Source organism: Ictalurus furcatus, chromosome 27, assembly GCF_023375685.1.
Source record: "Ictalurus furcatus strain D&B chromosome 27, Billie_1.0, whole genome shotgun sequence".
Taxonomy (NCBI): domain Eukaryota; kingdom Metazoa; phylum Chordata; class Actinopteri; order Siluriformes; family Ictaluridae; genus Ictalurus; species Ictalurus furcatus.
This window is the reverse complement of record NC_071281.1, coordinates 5,529,594-5,554,448: the sequence shown is the minus strand read 5'-3', so window position 1 is coordinate 5,554,448 and position 24,855 is coordinate 5,529,594. Positions and strand designations below refer to the sequence as shown.

Genomic DNA, 24,855 nt, shown 5'->3' with positions numbered 1-24,855 from the left:
ACAATCTGAAGACCGGACATTCTCCTTTAGGATTTTCTAGTAGAGAGCAGAATTCATGTTTTCCTCAATTATTGTACGTTGCCCAGGCCCTGAAGCAACAAAGCATCCCCACACCATCACACCATCCTTTTGGCTGAGATGGTCATATTTATCCTGCTCCTATTCCTATTGTGTTCCACCAGATTACTGACGGCACCATTTTTCTCATTCAGTTTAGTGTCTTTGTGTGCATCTCTGAGTGTTGTTTTCTATGTTTGAGACACTTATGCTGGCCACATACTCATTAGTAGTAGTCATTCTTGTAGTCTGGTGGTAAGTGTTTTTTTTGTTCTTTTGTTTTTTTACACGTATGTGCAATGTAATATATCTATAATCCTGCTCCATTTCTAATGGTCTACAGGAGTATCTTGAAATTTGACTTTACATGTTGGAACTAATGGTATCTCTCCAGGAGCCAGGATGGCCATGTTTGAACTTGAACTTGGATTTTTCCGTCAGCCATCTTTTATGCATGAGATAGTTGGCCTGATACATAACACACAGCTGGTTACACAACATCAGGCTGTGGGCTAGAAGCTGTGCTGTGATATCTTGTGTGTGCTGTGTATACTGTTTAACAGAATGTCTTTCAAATTTATGCTTGTTTCTAACATAAACAAAAAAAAAAGCTGAAATGTATATAGCAAAACTCATTATAGAAATCACATATTGTAGAGTCCACTTCTATTCCTGCACATCTGCTGTATCAGTCATCGATGCTGAATAAATATTTACATTATTCATAGTGAACTATTCCAACATCAAAGTTCTAATCAAAACCTGTTAAGTTTTAAAATGATTTCTTTTGCAGCTACTGTACTGTAAAACCAGCATCTATTAAATCTTCATTGCACATTTAAGCACATTAGTGTATACAATATATTTCATAATACTTACTATTATCATGGTAGTAACTTGATCAGTTTATGAAATATGTGGAGCTGTACCAAGACATAAATTCATCACAGTATAATTTCATGTTTACATACAAGACAGCGGACTTCTACACTCATACATCATTCTGCTCATATCCAAAAATGAGGAAAGAGAATATATCATAAATGTAATAAGTTGCTTTAGTTTATAGTTAATACAGAGTTATTATTACATACAGTATACAAGGAATTATGCTGATTATTATTATGCACTATAATAATAATAATAATCATCATCATCATCATCATCATCATCATCATAATAATACATTTGAGTATGCTATCTTCATTTTTTGCTCTATGGGACAGTGAGTGGTTCAGTGCCTTGGCCTCTTTTGACCAAACTCAAGTTTTAAAACTGTTGAGTGCAGGTGAAAACTGACCATTTGTTTCCTCACTTGGAACAAAAATCTTTCTACTTGGTTGGATTAAGGAGTCAAATCACAGCACTCAACATCTAGATCAAGTGAAATCAATTCAAAACCAGGTCTGGTCTTAAATATGGCAAATGACTTCACTTTGTCAGGGCTGGGGGATGTGACACAATCACCAAGGCTAAATATGCTACTTTGTATATATAGTAGTACTTTCATCACTATTTAATGATCTGTACTAAAATCATTGACTTGTTTATCACTGTCCCTGTAGAATCAGTAACAGTATCTGATTAGCCTGTGGTTGAGTTGAGCAGTTGATCTTAAAATTTTAGACATTATAAAAACTCATATTATTGCACATGGATAGAGCAGTACTAATAAATATGAACATTTAACTATGCATTATATACACTAGTTGGCATTTTATTTTAAGCATGCAGAGGATGCCACATGGCGATCTGTTTGCGTGGGTTATCCAGCATCTGTTGCCAGTGTTGGAGGCCAGTGCCTGAGAACTGGAGCCCAAGCTGACAACGCCCAAGTGGGAGCAGTGTGCCAGGGCTCACCTGGTTCAGCACTTCCAGGTCTAAGCTGGATTTGGTCAGTAGCTCTCTGGGGAGCTCTAGCATCATCATCTCATTCCACACTGGATTGATTTTGTGCTTGACACGTCGTGTCTGCTTCTTCTTTAGCTTGGTGCTCTGGTGCTTCAGAGTCAGCTTCACTGACAGGTCTGAGAAATAAGACAGGTCTGTTATGTCACACTTGCAAAAAGGTTAAGAACCACTGATCTACACATTTGAGATGTCATAATCCCAAAACACATTTTAACAAGTGTTGCAGTATGTTGTTGGGCCACCAGAACAGCTTCAGTGTGCCTTGGCATAAATTCTACAAATCTCTGGAACTGTACTGGAGGGATGAACACTGTTCTTCCAAAAGATATTCCCTCAATTGATGTTTTCAAAATAGTGGTGGAGAATGCTGTCTCCCATACGTGTTCAATTGGGTTGAGATCTGGTGATATATGATATATATCATTTTCATACTCAAACCATTCGTACATGCATAGATTATTGGGGTCTAAGGAACTTAGCAGTTCCTACTCAGCGTGGCTCAAGGTCCCTTTCCAGAACCTTCAAACTAACTGTTCCTCAGTGGTGGAATGAACTTCCAACCTCAATCCGGACCGCAGAATCTCTCACCACCTTCAAAAAACAGCTAAAGACCCACCTCTTCCATGAACACCTAACCAACTCATTAAAAAAAAAAAGAAAGAAATTGCACTTACACCTCTACTCTGCGCACTTTGCTTCTTCTGGAACTCAATTAATGGATCTTGAATGGTAGCACTACTTGTATTGTTCTCTGCTTGATATATCGCTTTGCTTGTATTTTCTCATTTGTAAGTCGCTTTGGATAAAAGCGTCTGCTAAATGAATAAATGTAATGTAATGTAAATGTAAACAAGATCATGGTCAAGAACTATTACCCTTTACCCCCATGACTTCTGTGTTTGAGGCGTCTACTATCTCATCCCAGTTTGGGAGTGCAACAAATAGAAGACGGCCTTCATCACTCTGTCAGGTAATTATTTGGGGAATTATTACTTTGTGATGCCCTTCAGGCTGATGAATGGCACTGGCCATCTTCCAGTGTTACATCAACAAGGTCCAGAGGAAGGCCCTTGGCCATGTTTGTCTATCTAGATGACCTTCTTGTTTATAGTCGGTCAATTTATGAACAAGTGGTTGTTCCTAGAGAATCATCTCTATGTTAAATTGGAGAAACCACTTTTCCATTATCAGTCAGACACCTTCTTGGGGTTTGTGGTATCCAAAGCACTTTCTGGGCTTTGCTAATTTCCTCTGATGCTTCATATGGAATATTAGCACCATGGCAGCATGACTAACTGCTCTTACCAAGCAGTCTAAAAGGCAATCAGAAGCCCAGGAGGTGGAAGTCAGAAGCCCAGGTGTTTGAGGAGCTCAAGCATGGTCCCAGTTCTACAGCTCTCAGATCCTGAGCTCCCATTTGTTGTGGCAGCCTGTTAGGTCTGCACTGAGAACAAGGAGCCCAGGACAAGACCTACAGCACTCCTCCACACTTTGTCCATCCCTTTGAATCCATGGTCACACCTCTGGACAACTGGTTCTCTAAGGCCTGCTAATTTGTTGCACTGCCCAAGATCCTGCCAGTCAAGGAGACAACAAGACTACTGCTGCAGCATGTAGGAAAACCCTCAGATGTGGTATTCAACTGAGGACCCCTGTTTGGCAGCCGGTTATGGAGGGTCTTTTGCCAGCTGCTAGGGCCATCAGCCAGTCTGTCTGTTCCCATATTCCCATAGCAGGAAGCTGATGTTAGGGTCCCAATGGCAGAGCAAGTTGTGTGACACTACCACCTGGCATGGTGATAAGACTGAAATGCCTTCTGTACCGACTCTGTAGCCCGGAAACCCTGTTTGGAAGCAGATGCCCAGGCCTCCTTCTGGCCTAGCAACAGGTTTGGCTCTTTGCCAAAGATTTGCCCCTTTACATGGAGTCCCGAAAGCTCACTCCATGCTATGTAGGTCCCTTCATGGTTGTTTGGAGAATAAACTTATCAGTTTAAATAAACCTATATAAACCCAGTCTCCTATCAGTTGCTCCTCCTGTACAGGGGTCCTGTAACAGCCCAGCCCAGGGCTGTGTCCTTGTCTAGGCTGGCAAAAAACTTGACGGATATTTTGGTAATTTTAAAAAACTAGCGATGTCCTTCTTCTGTGCTGGGTTTACCACACCTTGTTAACCTAGCCCCCCTCTTGGTTTTAGGTTTTGGTTTTGTTTGCCTTTTAAGCATAGCTGGCCTTTTGATTGGAGCCCTCCCCATGGTGTACTGGTAATGACTTGCTTCTCAACTGGGTGGTTGAGAGTTTGAATCAGACTCTGGTTGGTCTTTAATTTGTGTTCATTTCTTCTTTTCATTCTCCTTACTTTCTCTGCACTTGGGTTCTGTCTACTGTGTATTGGTTGGTGGCTTGCTCAGTTCTCCCAAACATGAAGGCCTGAGTTCAAATCTGATATAGGGTAAGTTAACACATTACACAGTCAGAAAAACCTTCACAAGTGGGTCCTTAGGAATTCCTAATCTCTGAAACTGTAGATGAGCTCTTTTTCCTCACTTCATTGGTTTTGTTCACTAAAGTGTTCACTAAATCCTTGCTGCAGTCATTTCTATCTTTTCCTAAAATACATAAAGATCACTATCCTGGACATCCCATTGTATCAGCATGTTCTTATCACATGCAAATATGTTTTCATATTTCATATCATATTTTCCAATACATTTGTTAAAGTGTCCTAACATTTTCAATAAACCCTTGAATGCTGCATGAGATAAAGTATTAATTAGACTATACATTAAATAGTATACCTATAGTGTCTTTAAGTTTGTCAGACTGCAGTCCTCGTGCCTTCATCACTACCACCCCCAGCCTGTTTGCTGCAGGCAGGTAGCTGAGCGACAGCAAAAGCTCCCCCGTTGAATGCACTTCCATCTGGGAGGTGAAAGAAAGAAATTTAAAAATACCAGTGCAAAATACCACAGTTTTTATTTAAAAGATTTCCAGACTTACGGACAAATGAAACAGAAATTTCATCTGTTCATATGTCTACGATGAACAGGTAAAATGTGCAAGAAAACATATGATCTAAAAATGTATCTAGGATTTATGGTGGAAGTAGCATGCCTAGTCACTCATTTTACTAATGATGTCACTACCGATTAGAGCACTGAAAATATTTTAGAAAAAAAGCATGATCTGCCTTTTTATATTATAACATTTCCCAGAATCATAATATGTCATGCTACAGTAAACTAGACACTAAACTATGCAAGGACTTTATGGAGGGAAAATATTGGATTTGGTCCATGTTGGATTGCATGTCATGCAGTTGCTCTGACTCATCCAAGAGAAAAATAGAATATGCACTTCAGTTCCACAATCTGGTATCTGGTAGCAGATGGAAAAGGTAAGTAGAAGAGTAAACGTTACAATGTAGCACAGTGAAGCTTGGATAACATTGCATGAATTTGTGGTTAATTACCGTAATCACCATCCACTTTTATAGGAATACCTGTACTCTTCCAACTGTGGTGAGCTTGAGGTATGGCCTCTACATTTTTGCTCTCAAAGTCTTCTTTGAATATTGGATTGTGATACCTTCACCCCTGCATTGTGGAGGTTGTTGGTGATGTCACTGACTGTTGTTTTTGGGTTTTTCTTCACAGCTCTCACAATGTTTCTGCCATCAACTGCTGTTGTTTTCCTTGGCTGACCTGTTTGATGTCTGGTTGGCAATACAGCAGTGGTTTCTTTCTTTTTCACGACATTTCAAATTGTTGTATTGGCTGTGCCCCATGCTAGTGCAATGGCTCTGATTGACTTTTCCTCTTTTCTCTTGCTTCAAAATGGCTTGCTTTTCTCCCATATACAGCTCTCTGGTCTTCATGTTGGTTTTTCCTTTTTAACAACAAATGCAGTCTTCACAGGTGAAACCCAGGGCTCAAACCAAGAGTAGACATGCAGAGCTATTAATTGCTTAAACAATCAATCTAACAGGACACACCCGGGCAAGAAGAAACACCTGTCAGTTACATGTTCCAATATTTTTAAGTTGTTTAACACATTCCTGATGTAAATATCAGGAAATGACAGCTGAAATTCTTATCTCAAACCCAAATGTCTTCAGTGTATAGCAAAAACAAAAGAACTGGCCTTGCTGATACTTTTTGGAGGGGACTCCATATATGAATTTAAAGCACTGCCATTTTCCTTGACATGTCTGTTTACTCCCACACCATACGCAGTGTTTCTGGGCTAGGCTCTGGATCCAGTGTCACTGCCTATATAAAACCTCTCTAGGATAAAACTAATAATTAAGATAAATGAATGAATAAAATATTTGTTTACAGGGCAATATTCTGTTATGTTGACAGCTGTGGCAACACAATTGGAAATGGGTTCAGTGAAATTGAGCGAATCTTATTCAAAGCAGAGGGATCATATCAGCATTACCACATTACCACAATAACAACTCTTCTTTAATAAGCCTGCTGTATAGCAGATATAGAGGCAAGTGGTTACATTAATGAAAATGGTCATGACTCAAACAATACCAGCACCCAAATTTATCAAATGCATCCTACGTATTTCTGTCTCTCTCTCTCTCTCTCTCTCTCTCTCTCTCTCTCTCTCACTCTCTCACTGTCTGCCTGTGATTCTGTCTCTTAAGAACTGTCTCTGTATATTCAAAAACAACCAACCGCCTGGTGATATTGTTGTCACTAAAGGAAATATGAATCATCTCACACCATGGATTGAAAAAGAGCCAGCTCAGTATTAATATGTGTATGCGTGCCTCTGAGTAGTACTGTGTAGACGAGATCTGATATTTTGCCTCCACTTTCCCATCTGTTCAAGTGTCTGTAACTGTGTGTGCAACATCTTAGTGTTTTAACAAATAAATTATTTAGAGTGGTGCTCATAGAGCCAAGAGGAAACTGCGTCATATATAGCGTCACACACTCACAGATACCTTCAGATGCCCTTGAACAACTGCCCCATTCATCTCTCCCATTCTGTTGCTCTGTACATCTTCTCAATAGAGCTGGATATAACATTATAACATTCAATTAAATAAGACTTTCATTGAATAAGATTCAATTATGCTTGAAAACAATGTATTTTACATAGTTTATAAAACCAAATGACAAAAAAAATTCAGACTTTACTGTGTGTGTATGTGTGCGCATACACGCTGAAGCAGAATTTCCTTTGGGATATATGATGACGCAGATAGAGATCTCTTGCCCTGCCCATCACCAGCCTATCAGACAGGAGTGTGTGTGTGTGTGTGTGTGTGTGTGTGTGTGTGTGTGTGTGTGTGTGTGTGTGTGTGCGTGCGTATTGGAGAGCTCATAAAGAGAAACATATTCTAAAGCATATCTAAAGCTAATTATAGACATCAGGAAGGTCAGAGAAAGACTCAGTGTTGTGCATTATAACATGGACTGTAGGACTACATGTTTTCTTGTTTCTTCTGATATTAGACTGTTGTGATTGCCTAACGTGATGTATGAGAAGTGTTATATATATTCAACATTAATTGATGTGCACTGACATGATAGTGACGTTCATGCAAACCCATCGAAATGTAATGTGTTGTGTGTGTGTGGTGTAGTGCAATGTTATTGAGATTCAGACCTAGAATTTCAGCATGACACACAAATTGACATATTCATTCCTCAGAGACTCATGCTCTTTTATGAAACTCTCTAAAAGGGCTCACACACACACACACACACACACACACACACACACAGTACCCTTGAGGCATAATTCACGCATTCTGAACCTGCAGCCACCTTTTTGTTCCATTCAGTTCAGCTCTTATTATTTTCAGTATTTCAACAATTTTTAAACAAATGATAAATGTCAGTATTGGCAATATGTCTTACCTGTGTTCACCCATACAGAGTATTTTAGGGTAATATCACATGTATAGCATGTTTTAAGTAATATCTTTTACTTGTAATCATTTGTATAATGATTTTAAAGTAATCATCAGTGATCACCAATGGAAGGTTTTAAGAGTGATATCTGTCATCGGTGATCATTATAATAAAGTTGTTAGAGTAATATCCATCACTGATGGTCACCAGTATAAGGTTATTAGAGTAATATCTGTCACTGGTGGCCATCAATATAAGGTTTTAATGTAATATCTGTCATCAATGATCACCAATGGAAGGTTTTTAGAGTAATATCTGTCATCACCAGATTAATTTAGAGTAATTATCAGTTATCACCAGTATACTGTTTTTAGAGAAATATTTCTAATTTTTATTTATTTATTTATTTATTATTTTTTAAATTTTATTTTGAACTAACAGTCATTGGCAGGGTTGGGAGGGTTACTTTAAAAATGTATTCCATTACAGTTACAAATTACTTCATAAAAAATGTCATCTGAACGTAATCCAAGTATCACAATATGAAAGTAATGTAATCTGATTATTTTTGGATTACTTCAAGGTCACATATGTAAATAAAGTCAAGAGAAAAACAATGTGATATAAAATACTTTTATTTAGAGCTTATTTTAGAGCTTAAAAACATGTTCAGTATTTGGATTTGTTTTAAAGTGCACCTGTTATGGTTTTTCAGATATTACCCTGCATGTAGTGTGTTATAATAGCTGGTTGTGAATGTAAAAAATCTGCAAAGTTTCAAAAATCAAAGGGCACGACAAATAGAGTTATTTACTCCCAAAAGAAGGAACCGATTCTGAACAGCTGAAATGAGTAATCAGTAACTCCAGACTTACTTCCTGTACTAATCTACATAGGGTTGTAACAAAAAACCCGCCTCTGGTCTTCATCGGCTGCTCGCTGACAGACAGAGCTGAAACTCGTTATGGTAGTCGGCGTTTCCTTTTTGAAACACACTGACAGAGGTAGACCAATCACAACAGACTGGGACATCTGACCAATCAGAGCAGAGTATGCTCTCTGGAAGGAGGAGTTTAGAGTGAATCCTTTAGAACGAATCATTTAACGAGTCGTTTTTGACGCTGGGGGAAAAAGGTAATGCTGCAGTTTAAATTATGAGCACATTAAAGTGTTTTTTTTTTACCTTGGATGCATGTAAATCTATTGTATGAGACCTTTAAAATAAAATTCGGCACGTTTCAAAACCATAATAGATGCTCTTTAATAAAATGTTAAAAATAATAATAAAGATCATTGTCCCTGATGCGGGTAACAACAATGTGTGGTCATTTCTACCAAATTAACTTTGTGCAAAATTTATCTGGTGAGAGAGAACCAGAACTATAATCAAGCAGCTGTCTATATTATGTTATGTGTCAAAAGATTTTGAATTTCTAATCCTGATAATATTCACATTTTTTACAAAATGTACCTTTGTTTTTTGATGCAACTGTAACGGATTACAGTTACCAGTTTTTTGTATCCTGATTACATAATGCCGTTACATGTATTCCGTTACTCCCCAAGCCTGGTCATTGGTGACCTATTTGTCACTTATATAAGACTTTTACATCACCTACATATCTCTCACCTTTAACCATCCATACAAGCTCGTCAGAGAAACATATTTCCTCTGTGGACACCTGTATATGATGTTTGGAGTTATAGTTCTTATCTGCGTTTACCCATATAAGGTAATGAGTAATATTTGTTACCTGGGTTCACTTGTATAAAGGGCTTAGAGTAATATCAGTTAGTTGTGTTCACCAGTATAGGATGTTTTTAATTCATATCTGTCACCTGTGCAAAATAATATGTGCCAGCCTGTATAAGCAACTTTTCTCACACACTTACCAGCATAAGATGCTTTGTATAATATATGTTACCTGTGTTCATGTTTATAAAGTATTAGAGTATTATGTCTCACATTTGGTCATTTGCATGAGGTGTTACAAGTAATAACTGTCATTTGTGTTCACCTGTATGAGGTGATGAGACTTTGGATTTTATAAAAATATAGAGGTATTTCGTGTGTGTGTGTGTGTGTGTGTGTGTGTGTGTGTGTGTGTGTAGTAAATAAGGAAAAAATCTGATTTTATTTCTGTCATATGTGACATTTTTTCATACTTATATATTACCTTTATATATTATATGCATAATATGCACTTACTGTCAACTTTAATAGGAACCCCTGTGCACCTACTCATTTATTCAGTTATCTAATCAGCCAATCATGTAGCAGCAGCACAATGCATAAAATCAACAAAGCGTTTCCACCCACAGAACTGTCGCTCACTCAATGTTTTTTGTTTTTCACACCATTCTGTGTAAACTCTAGAGACTGTAGTGTGTGAAAATCCCAGGAGAACAGCAGTTTCTGAAATACGCAAACAAACCCGTCTGGCATCAATAATAAATTACAGAGATCACACTTTTCCCCCATTCTGATGTTTGATGTGAACATTAACTGAAGTGCTTGACCTGTATCTGCATGATTTTATGCACTGTGCCTCTGCCACATGATTGGCTGACTGGATAACTGCATAAATGAGCAGGTGTATAGGTGTTCCTAATGAAGTGGCTGGTGAGTGTATAAGATTTTTTTTAACATGATATTTCATGTTTGTTAGAGAATTTGAGCTAGGCATTTGGGTATTTATTCACTTTTAATAAAAATTGAAAATGGGTCATTTCATTTCAAACACAAATACAGGTTAAGGTAATATCTCACCTGTTTTGGTGGCTGCAAGTTGACCCAGCAGTCAGCATCTGACATCATACCAACATCTGCCAGTTTGAATCTCACAGTGCCCAGAGTAGTATTCCGGGAGTACCGGTCGCAGATGTGTAAGGTCAGTGCCACCTCTCCCTCCATGCTCTCTGTGCTTTCTGTACTACAGCTACTGGGCAGGGAGAACACCATAGCCTCGCCCCACTGCACTCTTGATGCTAGCTTGCGTACTGCTGTCTGGGCAAGCCTCTGTTCTCCAAATACACTCACACACCCTGACACATAGCCCTCATTACCAGTTTCCATGCTTACTTGCTCCGCTGCAGAGAGGACAAAAGAAGAAGAAGGAGAAGACATTGGGTTTTTTTATATTTAGTGTTGATTTAGTGAGCTCATTCATGCTCTGGAAATGGTCTTGAACAGATTAAAAGAATAATAAAAATTTTGCCTAAAGGTGTATACTAATGACTGCAGCGTTATAATGGTAGGCCTTCAAAAGGTTTTTAAAAATTTCAATCACATTCCAATTGGGAATGCCTCCAGAGGTAAAAAACCCTCCTTCCCAGCCATTACAACAGCATACAGAATCTTTTAATAATTACTAGATATATATAATAAGATATAATTTTGTGTAATGTCCAAAATGTTAATATTGTATGCCTGTGGGCATATGTGTTTAAAGTGATTAAAAAAACCCTGATCCGATAATAAAAAAATAAAAATAAAAAAATAAATAATAAACAATTAAGATGCAATCAAAACCAGGAGCAACTGAAAGTGACAGTGTATCTTATCAGGGTTAAAGTGTAAATTTACATCTTAATTTTTCCCACATTCATTAATCAATCCTCTGACCCATATGATAGTTATATCTAACCATCTGCCCGTGCATCATTTGAATACAGTTCTAATTGTATGCCAGATATAATATGTCAGAACCATATCTCCCTGCAGTTCTTGCCTGGTTTCCAAGCTAAGCAGTGCTGAGCCTGGCCTGTACCTGGCCAGTACCTGGATGGGAGACCTCCTGGGGAACACTAAGGTTGCTGCTGTAAGTGGTATTAGTGAGGCCAGCAGGGGGCGCTCACCCTATGGTCTGTGTGGGGCCTAATGCCCCAGTATAGTGACGGGGACACTATACTGTAAAAACAGCACAGTCTTTCAGATGAGATGTTAAACCGAGGTCCTGACTCTCTGTGGTCATTAAAAATTCCCCATTGGCCCTTCTCTATCATGGCCCCCTAATAATCTCCATCCATGAATTAGCTACATCACTCTCCTCTCCTCTCCACTAATAGCTGGTGTGTGGTGGGCGTTCTGGCACACTATGGCTGCCGTCGCATCATCCAGGTGAATGCTATACACTCGTGGTGGTTGAGGACATTTCCCCCCCAGCCACCATACTATGTAAAGAGCTTTGAGTGTCTAGAAAAGCACTATATAAATGTAACTGTAAACTGTAATTGAGCTAGCAATAGATATCTATTAAACCACATTTGCTTTATCTGTGATTTTAATACATTTTTCTATCCTTAATGTTCTTTAATAAAGGAGGAGATTTAATGAGCATGCTCCAGTCATGCCATTATTAAGTCTTAACCTTTAGTCTGATGATTTAAGTATGTGCGTATCTCTGAGACCTTTTCAACAGCATTGCATTGCAAAACACTTTCCATTCAGTGCTGAACACTAAATTGTGGATGCAATCTAGCAGATGAATAGAATGCATTTAATAAAATTTGTGCACATTTGTGAGAGTGTGTGCAAATATGCATCAGTGTGAACAGGTTTATTTAGAAAAACAGTATAGGCTTCATTATCATTGTAGGTATGGAGGGTACAAATGTGTTTTTTTTTTTTTTTTTTTTTACAGGTGTGTAGGTTTAAAACGCTATATGGTGTATAGTGGGGTTTTTTATTTGTTTTTTATGCTTTAATGCAAGTGTGCACTCGAGCTGACACAGCACAGATTCCACAAGTCTGTGTGCTGATGATCCATGTCAGATCAAATCCACCAGTGTACAGAAAACCTGACCTTTTATACAAAGGAGTTACATGGTCAATATTGCAAATTTGCTTAAAATGAGATCGTGACCTAGAAATTGTGCAACATCTTGGATATTGAATAGTCAAGATGTTAAACATTTCCTTTGTTGTTTTAGAATTTTCAAAATTCTATAATTTTCTGTTTATTTCCAGTTTTAAATAATAATAATAATAATAATAATAATAATAATAATAATAATAATAAAAACTATAATGCCAATGTGGTCTCAGACTTTTGGACCCCACTGTAGATTTATGTTTTGTAGTTTTAACCCATGAACATGTGTGGACATGTTATTGTATGTGCTGTAATATGCCACTAAACTGTAATATGCCACTAAAATTAATAATATGGATTCTTGGTACATAAAAGATTTGTAATGTAACGTAATGTGTTTGTAATGAATATACTGTACAAAATGTGTGTGTGTGTGTGTGTGTGTGTGTGTGTGTGTGTGTGTTGTTACCCTCTATGATGGTGATGTGCAGCTCTCTGCGCTCCGTGTGCAGGCGAAGGGAGAAATGCAGTTTAGGGTGCAGCACAGAGCTGCTACTTGGAATTGCGCTGGATTGCTCGACAGCACAGGGCGTCTCATCCGTGGAATCTGAGAGAAATCCACACACAGCATTTATGAACTGTTTCACAGAAGTTTCTTGGGAGATTATCCATCTGTTCTGTTGGTCTAGTGTATTGATTGATGATGAACTGTATGAATTTTCATTCTGGAAGTGCAAGCTCAGGAATACATTACAGGCTTATCCCAATTTATCCCAAAAGGCTTATTCAGAAGGAATCAGCCTTCACTGTGGACAAAGTTCCAGTTAAATAGCTAAACATAAAGCACTTTATACAGTGGTGTGTCTGTGTGGCGTTTCTGTTCTCTCCATATCTGTGTGGGTCCTCTGGTTTCCTTCCACCTTCCAAAAACATGCCAGTAGTTGGCTTGGATTCTATAAATTGTTAATGTGTGTATATGGTACCCTGCGATGGACTGGCATCTCATTCAGGGTGTGTCCCTGCCTTGAACCCAGTGTTCCTGGGATAGCTGTATTGGTTGTAGTTGTGAAATTCTCTAGTATAATCTAATTTTTTTTATTGATCATGTATCAGTGGAATTCAGCATCTACCCTTACACTTCTTTTTTTTTTTTTTTCCCAAAATATTTTTATTGAGAAAGAAAACATACTTCCTGTCACATAGCAACAATAGCGTTCTCATTTTTGTTATACCTACACACACACACACACACACACACACACACACACACACACACATCGTGTAGAAAAGAAAAACAAAATTAAAGAGTACAATCAACCAAACAAACCCCTCCCTCCCCCCACACAACCCCCACCCCACCCCGGCTCATCATAGCTAACCAATATCCATACCCGATGTAGTATATATTGTAAAATCCAACAACAGGCACAAATATTCAAGTGGGAAGTGTCTGTAACGCCATAAAATATGAAATAAAGGGTTGCCATTTATAAAAACAAACAAACAAAAAAAAACTGGTCAGTACACCCCCTTGTTGCATATTTTATTTTCTCGAGTTTTAAAAAAAAAAAATCACATCCTTTAGCCTCTGGGAGATGGATGGATATTTAGCAGACTTCCAATGCAACAGTAGGGAACGTCTTGCCATTAGGGATGTGAAAGCAATCGTACCTTTTTGTACAGAGCTTAATGGAACTGAGGCATCAGGAATCCCAAATATAGCAATCAATGGGCAAGGTTTTAAATCTACTCTGAGAATAGTGGACATGATAGTAAAGAAACCAGTCCAAAAACCATAGAGACCAGGGCAAAAGAAAAACATATGGCCAAGATGACAGGGAGAGCCATGGCATTTATCACACTTCCATCCTCTACTTCTGGATATATTACAGAAAGTCTTGACTTAGACAAATGGACCCCATGTAAAACTTTGAATTGGATGAGCCCAAGACGAGCACAGGAAGTGGTAGACTGTATCCTACCTATAGCACGTTCCCAACACTCTTCACTTATGTGTACTCCTAACTCCATTTACCATGCATCATTAATTTTGGTACTTGACTCACTATCTAACGCCAGAATAAAATCATAAATCTTAGAAATCGTTCCTCTATGATGTGGATTGTTTGAAAACAAGTTTTCCCAAGGCTGTTCAGGAGGCACAGAGGGGAAATTAGGAAAACATCTAGAAACAAAACTTTTTGAAACAAAACAAATTTGAAAATAACGAAACAGATGCGTCACAGGGAGGTCATAAGTAGTTGACAAATTGGCAAAGCTATCAGAGACACCATCGGCATACAGATTTTTTAATTGTTTAATGCCCTTTTCATACCACACTGAAAATACCCTTGCACTTCTATTCTTAATGAATTTCAGGTAAATAATCAAATAAACAGGTTATTCAGTCAGTACTGGGAAAATTCTTGTCTGTGGAAATTGTCCATACAGTGCATGGCAAATGCAGTAAACAGAGATAAGATAATGGCTAAATGTTATCATATTATCACCCAGTGCCATATATGAGTGGATAAATGACAGGCATGATGTGTGTGAAGATAGATATATATTATTATCATTATGCTATATTATAGCAGCTATAGTACATGATGATGTCACAAAAAAGATGATATTCACTTTTCATTAGAGAAGTTTTTACCTTGCCGTGGGAGAGCAGTGACCTCCTTATCTCTTTCCATTCCTTGATCAGAGCTGTCAGGCTTAGCAAGAGCTTTCTCAGAGGTCACAGCATTTTCACCGTAGTTCATAACCGCAGGTGATGTGACAGAGGGTTTAGGTTTGTAGATCTTGGGGAACTTCAGTAGCGCCTGTGGCTGAATAGGCTCTGTAGATTTCTGCACACTGAACTGAATTATAACCAAATGAAAAGAAAAGGAAACAAAGAAAAAAAACTTCATGTAGGTATTTTACAACCCCAATTCCAAAAAAGTTGGGACACTGTGTGAAATGTAAAGAAAACATAATGCAATGATTTGTAAATCTCATAAAGCCATATGTTATTCACAATAGAACATAGAGAACATATCAAATGTTTAAACTGAGTAAATGTACCATTTTAAGAAAAAAAGAAGATAATTTTGAATTGGATGGCTACAACACATCTCAAAAAAGTTGGGATGGAGGCAATCAAAGGCTGGAAAAGTAAATGTTACTAAAGAGAACTTAATTGGCAACAATTCAGTGACATGATTGGGTATAAAAAAAAAAAAAAAAAAAGAGTATCTTAGAGAGGCAGAGTCTTTCAGAAGTGAAGATGGGCAGAGGTTCACCGATCTGCGAAAAACTGAGTCTACAATTTGTGGAACAATTTCAGAATAATGTTCCTCAACACAAAATTGTGAAGACTATGAATATCTCATCTACAGTACATAATATCATCAAAAGATTCAGAGAATCTGGAGAAATCTCTGTGCGCAAGAGTCAAGGGTGAAAATCAATATTGCATGCCCATGATCTTCGGGCCCTCAGGCGGCACTGCATTAAAAACAGGAATGAATCTGTAATGGATGCTGGTTAAAGCTCTATCATGCAAAGAAGAAGCTATATGTGAACCAGAAGATCCAGAAGCACTGCTGTCTTCTCTGAGCCAAAGCTCATTTCAGATGGACTGAGGCAATGTGGAAAACTGTTCTGTGGTCAGACAAATCGGAATTTGAAATTCTTTTTGGAAACCATGGACGCCGTATCCTCTAAACTAAAGAGGACTAAAGAGGAGAGGGACCGTCCAGCTTTTTATGAGCACTCAGTTCAAAAGCCTGCATCTCTGATGGTATGGAGGTGCAGTAGTACCTAGGGAATGGGCAGCTTGCACATCTGGAAAAGCACCATCACTGCTGAAAGGTATATACAGGTTTTAGAGCAACATCTGCTTCTATCCAGATTCCATCCCATCTTTACTTCTGAGAGACTCTGCCTCTCTAAGATACTCTTTTTATACCCAATCATATTACTGACCTGCTACCAATTAACCTAATTAGTTGCTAAATGTACCTTCTGTTGTTTTTTTTTAACTTTTTAGTAACACTTACTTTTCTATCCATTTGTTGCCCCGTCCCAACGTTTTTGAGACGTGTGGCAGCCATCAAATTCACAATTACCTTATTTGTTCCTTAAAATGTTACATTTCCTCAGTTTAAACATTTGATATGTTTTCTATGTTCTACTGTGAATAACATACAGGTTTATGAGATTTACAAATCATTGCATTCTGTTTTGATTGACATTTTACACAGTGTCCAAACTTTTTTGGAATTGGGGTTGTAGGTTAAAAAAAAAAAAACATAAAAAAAATTTAATTGAACATAGGGTATACTGTGATTATGTGATTTAATCAGGAGTAAGTTTCTTCAGAGGCCTTCATAATTCCACCACTTCAAGACAAAACATTAAGTGTGTTAAGATTATTCCAACAACAACACTATTTCAAGAACATAATAGACCCATTTTAATAAATTCAAATACTACACAAAGTAATGAAAAGGGCAGTGTAGTAATGATATGCTGATGCAGTACACACATAGATAACATATGCTAATAAATTTACATTTTATAATCTACATCCACCTGCAATAACAAATTCAGACTCTTTCCCCTTGTCTCTCAGCTCAATGCATCTAAGATGAGATGAGAATAAATCATATTCCTGCTGTTTTTAGAAAATTATTTTCATTACATTTTCCATGTATTATATATTATAACCCAACATTCAATTCTCAATTCACCAATCATATGATTTGTTATTATATGCAATGTAAAGAAAAAAACCCCACAAAAATATGCAATCTTAGTGACCTAAAAGCCTAATTTAATAGTTTTCAAGCACCTCACTAATATTCCCAGGACTATGCATTGTATATATTTTATGGAAAATGAATCTAAAAATGAATTAATCTAATTTTCCAGAATATTTTGAGACCCCAATAAACTGTTCAATGTATTATTTTTTAATGCACTTTATTATAAAGACTCCAGAAGCTCATTAGAGAAACCGATTTTTTTCTTCATTAACTAATTTTTGGTTTTGCCACAAAATGTTAAATAAGCATTTTCCACGTAATGATAACATCTACAGTATAATTTGTTTTGCCTCTCTTCGGCATCAACAAAAATGATTAAATATCCATTCATCCAAAGATTTTTGGTTAATGTTTTTTTTTTTTTTTTTTGGTTAATGGGGTCTGGGTTTCTAAAAGGGTTCTACATCTTTTCTGAAGGGGAAGCCATCTGTCATAAAACACTGAAAAACCAAAAAGCTGTTTATTATGCTAGGTGGAATATTTCTAAGAACGTTAGTAATGTTCGGCACTTGTTCCTGATTTTATCAAATCTCTTTGTTATATAGAGACAGGCCACTGAATTATTTACACCCTACTAAAGAATTCTCTCTTCTTCCTCTCCCTTCATCCCCCTGTGAATACATATTCATATTCAACTTCCATCCCGAAGACCATTTGTGACTGTTGGATGGGAATGAATATTCATGACTCCAGACCATTATGTCCACTTTACAAAGGGACTGAAATCATTAAATCTGTATGTATACAACCGGAAATATGTGCACACAGGCCTCGTCTGTGCATATGTGAGTCGTGACTATACATTGACAGTCTCAACACTAAGACCAACTCAGAAATAGCACCTAGATCAAATTAGTGATGTGTATGTGAGTGTAGGTGGCAAGGTGTGTGATGATTTCATATGAACACAGATTTATAAAGTATGAGTAAGTGCTGAGCAAGAATGTATGTGTGGAGGAGGTTTAGGGATTATTTCTACAGCAGGGAGAGGTGTGAGGTAGGGGATGTAACACAGATTGACTAATTGTTGTTAGTCAGTTGACTAATTCAAGGCAAGGCCAGGCCAGGTGGTCTAATTATAGGCTCATCTGATTCATATTCACATGCACATACAAACACACAAACACACACACACACACACACACACAGCCAGGTGCAGTGGAAATGGATATAATCTCAAACAGCGACTCGGTTGTTTGTTTAGTGAACCTATTATTTTTTTAGTAAATGGGCTCCTGGAAGAACAAACTAATAATCTGGACAAATAAGTAAGATTTATTCAGAAAGCAGCTTGTGTGCCTGAGGTTTTTGAAAAGCAGGATGATCCAGCACAATTGGTCAGGGTTTGTTAATTGTGACAGGCTTCAAGACTCTCAAAGCAAGCAGTAAAATACAGTCAACTCCATAATTATTGACATCTTTCAAGAAACTTAACAATAAAAGGTTTTAGAAAATAAACACATAACGATTGAACTTTTCCACACAAATAATATGAAGAATGCTTGTCTTTTGTCTAGCAAATATTATTCTCATAACAACATCAAGTGATTTTTTTGAATTGCTCTCAGTCTCCAGAAACTGTTATCGTTTGACTAAATATGAGGTCGCACACATGCTATATGCCTTTATAGTTCATCATATTACCATCCATCCATCCTCTATACTGCTTATCCTTTTCAGGGTCATGGAGAACCTGGAGCCTATCCCAGGGAGCATCGGGCACAAGGCGGGGTACACCCTGGACAGAGTGCAGGGCACAATCACAGACACACTCATTCATCCCACTACGCACACTTTAGACATGCCAATGCATGTCTTTGGACTGGGGGAGGAAACCAAAGTACCCAGAGGAAACCCCCACAGCACGGGGAGAACATGCAAACTCTGCACACACAGGGCCACAGTGGGAATCAAACCCCCAACCCTGGAGGTGTGAGGCAAACATGCTAACCACTAAGCCACCGTGCGCCCCTTTATATTACCACTGGGGGAAAACCAAAGAGCCTTCAACACAAAAGAGACCAGCTATAACCTGCACAAGTCAGATAATGTCACCGCTATAACAACAAGCTGTTTGGAAACATTCCAAGAAAGAGATCTGTTCTGAGAGCAAGACCCAAAATGCATCAGCTGAACTTCACAGAGGATTTTTCGGCTAAATAATAATGGTAAATGGTCTGCACTTATATAGTAATTCACCCATTCACCTATTCACCAATGGTAGCAGAGCTGCCATGCAAGGCGCTAGCTTGCCATCGGGAGCAACTTGGGGTTCAGTGTCTTACCCAAGGACACTTCGGCATGTGGAGTCATGTGGGCCGGGAATCGAAACGCCAACCCTACGATTAGTGGACAACCCGCTCTACCAGCTGAGTCACAGCCACCCTAAACTTACAACCAAATCAACACAGAAATTTTTCAGTAGCTTCAAATGTTATGTCCAACCTCATTAGCCATTACAGAAAGAGGCTTAGTGTTGATGGTTTGAGATCGGGCTGATATTCAATATGGATGAATGATTGTCATTTTTCTAGTAAACACATAAAAAAAAAAATGCTATGTTAATAGTCACCCATAATAAAAAAAAATTTAAACAAACAAAGAGTTTCCCATTAAGAAAACGTTCCAAGAACCATTTAGGAAACGTAAAAACTGTTCTGGACTAAGTTCAGGAAAAAACTTTTTTTTTTCTTACAAGTGTAGCACTAAATCTATGTAAGATATACCATTGTGTAACCATACTTACACTTTTGTGCCACTGTATCTTACAACAGGGTGTTTCCCTATCAAGGTGGAGCCCATTTAGGCATCTAAATACCCTTAACTAAACTAAAAGAAAAAAAAAGAAAAAAAAACATTAAGAAAGGCTGTATCATTTGTGCACATCCAACACTAAGAGCCAATTCAGATGGAATAGAGAGAAACCGCTCCACAGTAGAAAAACAGCTGTGAACAGAGAGAAATCATTAGAAAATAACGAGAGAAACCAGCATACACCTCAGGGTAGCGACAAAGCCTCTCATGTGTCCCTTGGACCTTTGATATTTTCAGTACTGTCTAAAATGATAAGAGCTTCTTCTATTTACAGCCTCCATTACAGCAAACAGCCAAAGCTGTCTGTGAATACTAACAGCCAGAAATTTATAAATAGCAAGCATCATTCTGTAATGAAGCCAATGCATGCTTTTAATAGATCTAATTACTACAGTCACAGGCAATTCAACACTGCAAGCATTTCATTAAGAATCAATTAGCTTGCCTGAAAATAATCCTGTCTCAGTGATGTACTCTTTCAACTATTTGGAGTGGAAGGGATACATAGCTCACTGATTCATCCAGTGAAGGGTTATTAGAAGTGCAGCTGATCAGAAGAGCCTTTCTCAGACTCTTCAGAGAAAGCACTGATTAGTCTGAGCAGCTCAGGGAGTTCAAGTTGAAAGATTTTGAATGTTTGTATTTAACTCAGTCTGTCCTATTAAGTCTCTGAAATGTATAACTGGCCAATAAACCAAATTCTGCACACTCATGTGCTGAATGAATGTTTACATACTTCTGTTTGTTTAAGTATGTTCTCATGTATATCTATAACCTTACCTGTGTGAGTGTGTGTAAGATGCTGGCTTTTGCTCTCTCAGAGTCGGCGCTGTCATCCCTCTCATATTTGTTCTTCTTGCAGTTCTTGCAGAGCAATGACAGGCCGCAGAGTGTGAGCGCTCCGGACACGGTACCCAGGGTCGCCCCAAGAACTGCTGCAACTGAAACGAACATCCTTCAGAGCGGATTTACCAAAAACGAGCCGAGGAACAAAAAAAAAGATAGAAGAGGTAGGATGTCTCCTTTTTAATCCTGAGCTTTCATAATGAGAGTAGCAAGAGAATAAATGATTAAAGTTAGAGGAGAGAAGAGAGACGTAAGGACAGAGGGGATGATGGAGCACCACGTGTGCATGTATGTGTGCGCGATGCGCCGTCTGCTATATGATGTGTGCTCAGCCAAGCAGATGGTAGCAGAGAGTGAGAACAGAGAGAAGTAGAGAAACGGGGGAGGTGGTAAAGAGGGAGGGCTTTGAGGACTGACGAGCCATACTCAATAAAGATGAGTCTGTCACTGACACTCCCACGGCCTCAATATATGACTCTGTGTGTGTGTGTGTGTGTGTGTGTGTGTGTCTGCACATCCATGCATGCGCACACATTGACGTCAGAGCTCTGCGAAATCACCTTCGTGGAGTCCTATCTCTTCAGATCCTTTTTCATTACAGGGAAACCTTGAAAACCTTTCTGTACAACGTACAATGACAAAAACATTCATACTAACCATGCAGTTTCAAACCGATCATTTATACAATCGATTTGTTTCTGTAGAATGTAGTAATGTTCTGTTAATTATGCACGATCATAATTTTAGCTTTTCATTTTCCTTGTCAGGTCTTTACAATAATGAAAACCTCATTTTAAAATGCTGGTTTTGGTTCTCTGCACGAAAAGAATCTAAGTATTCTAGAAACACGCCGTGTTGCCAAGGAAACAACCCCTTGCCCCATCCATTTTCAGTATGCCTTGTTTGAGTTAAAAACCGAAGCTCATATCTCAGGTCAAACAATACTGAAAAGGACAGAGACAAAAACACTGAATATGACATGCAGGTCTGGACTCAGACAGTGGTGCAGGCGAGACAGCTGCGTCAAATAGCGTTCAGATCAAACCATAGTACTGAATATGACGCTCAGATCAGACAGCAGCACTGAATCTCTGAATCAGCACTGAGACGCAATTCAAACAGCAGTGTTAAATATCATGTTCACATCTAAGCTCAGACTCACCACTGACTGGCAGTGACACTCAGATCAGACAGCAGACTTTAATAATATGAAAAGGCAGCAATGCTGAATATGTCACTTTGAGCTTAAAGCATAAGCACTCAACATGTCACTCAGATCAGACAACCGCACTAAATATGACACATATCTTGATATCTAAGTATACTGACCTACTTATTGTCACCTTGTGATGCAAAATCTATACACAAGTACACATTCTGAAACACAAACCAGTGATGTGCACATATAAGGTGGGAATCCTGGCACCAAAATAGACTGAATTCATCCTTTTATCTTAGTACTTTTTCAGACACAATGCAATCGTTTAAAATACTAGACTTCATTTGCTTGATGGCTGGCCTTCCTATAGATTAATGAAACACATCTCCAGCTACTAACATTCAGGTACAGGAGCTCTGTGCGAGCCAGTCATGTATAACATGTAGGGCAGCACGTCAGTAAAATCAGTGACCACAGCAAAGAGCAAAAACTGTTATCTGCTGCCCCCCTGAGGACAGAAAAACATGCAAAAGGCTCACATTCTTATATTTGCAGTATATACAGGTGCATCTCAAAAAATTAGAATATCGTCGAAAAGTTCTTTTTTTTCAGTAATTTAATTCAAAAAGTGGAACTTTCATATATTCTAGACCATTACACATAAAGTGAAATATTTCAAATTTAATATGATTTCGATTTCATGGAAACTGAAAATCCAGTATCTCAAAATATTAGAATAAAGAATTTATAATACAGAAATGTTGACCTTCTGAAAAGTATGTTCATTTACTCAGTCGGGGCTTTAATCCTTTTGCATGAATTACTGCATCAATGTGGCGTGGCATGGAGGCGATCAGCCTGTGACACTGCTGAGGTGTTATGGAAGTCCAGGTTGCTTCGATAGCGGCCTTCAGCTCGTCTGTATTGTTGGGTCTGGTGTCTCTCATAGATTCTCTATGGGGTTCAGGTCAGGCGAGTGGGCTGGCCAATCAAGTGCAGTAACACCATGGTCAGCAAACCGGTTACTAGTAGTTTTGGCATTGTGTACAGGTGCCAAGTTCTGCTGGAAAAGGAAATCAGCATTTTCATAAAGCTTGTCAGCAGATGGAAACATGAAGTTCTCTAAAATCTCCTGGTAGACGCTGCATTGACTCTGGACTTGAGAAAACACAGTGGGCCAACACCAGCAGATGACATGGCACCCCAAATCATCACTGACTGTGGAAACTTCACATTGGACTTCAAGCAGCTTGGATTCTGTTCCTCTCCACTCTTCCTCCGGACTCTGGGACCTTGATTTCCAAATGAAATGCAAAATTTACTTTCATCTGAAAAGAGGACTTCAGACCAATGAGCAACGGTCCAGTTCTTTTTAAAGGCTCAGGAAACCTTTGCAGGTGTTTTGAGTTAATTAGCTGATTAGAGCTCTTCTCAGGTCGACATTTCTGTATTATAAATTCTTTATTCTAATATTTTGAGAAACTGGATTTTCATGAGCTGTAATCATCAAGATTAAAACAAAAACAGGCTTGAAATATTTCACTTTATGTGTAATTAATCTATGAAAGTTCCACTTTTTGAATTAAATTACTAAAAAAAAAAATGATCTGTTCCACGATATTCTCATTTTTTTTTAGTTTGATTTTAATACAAGTAAACCCTAAAACCTGTAAGATATAGACAGGCTACCACCTCTTGTGAAACCTTGGTAAAATGTTATTATAAACATCACTTTTACTGAATAAGTTCTGTCCTGAGCCTGGACTTCAGTCTCTACACATCAGCAATGAGCACACAAGTATTTCAGTCATGTTATGTCCTGGAATTGAATGTCCTGTCAAAAACAAAAAAAAAATCACATAAAAAAAAATCATTTATGAATGATGTCTGAGTCACCTGATGTAGGAAAAGAATACAAATACTAAATAAATGTGTGTAATACTTGCCATACTTTATTTTCAAATTTTAAAATAATGAATATATTTTTAAATTAAATATAGATCCCAAGGGGAAGTAGAGAATCCTCTCCTTTTCTGCAACTAAACCTCAAATGATGCTCTACAGGACATGTAGTACACTATACAGTTTCTCAAACACCATCATGGTATACCACAGTACAATACAGTACAGTATGTACAGTGGGGGAAATAAATATTGGACACATCAACTTTTTCTTCAGAAAATATTTTTGCAATGAGGCTATTCACATGAAATTTTTGAAAAAGTATTGAACATGCTATCTGAAATGTATTTAATACTTAGTGGAGAAGTCTTTGTTTGTAATGACAGCTTCAAGATGCTTCCTGTATGAAGAAATTAATCAGCCGCCGTATTCAGGTGTGATTTTGGCTCATTCTTCTAAGCATATTTTCTTTAAATCTTGTGCAAATGGATTCGAGCCAGGTGATTGACTGGGCCATTCTAACACCTTGATTTTTTTCTCTGAAACCAATTGTGAGTTTCCTTTGCTGTATGATTTGGCTCGTTGTCCTGCTGGAAGGTCCACCCACGTCTCATCTTCATCATCCTGGTGAATGGCAACAGATTCTTCTCAAGAAT

The 24,855-nt window shown here is 38.1% G+C and overlaps 1 protein-coding gene across 1 annotated transcript; it reads right to left on the bottom strand.

Annotated features, from left to right (window-relative positions):
• Positions 1-1,097: 1,097 nt before the first annotated feature.
• On the bottom strand, positions 1,098-21,496 carry syt13 (synaptotagmin XIII). The gene is made up of 6 exons (XM_053617209.1): positions 21,072-21,496; positions 15,320-15,527; positions 13,130-13,267; positions 10,617-10,936; positions 4,766-4,889; positions 1,098-2,084 (listed from the first exon to the last, which is right to left on the bottom strand). Exons 1-6 carry the CDS (start codon positions 21,243-21,245, stop codon positions 1,780-1,782), a joined length of 1,269 nt encoding a protein of 422 aa, XP_053473184.1. The 5' UTR covers positions 21,246-21,496; the 3' UTR covers positions 1,098-1,779.
• Positions 21,497-24,855: the final 3,359 nt, after the last annotated feature.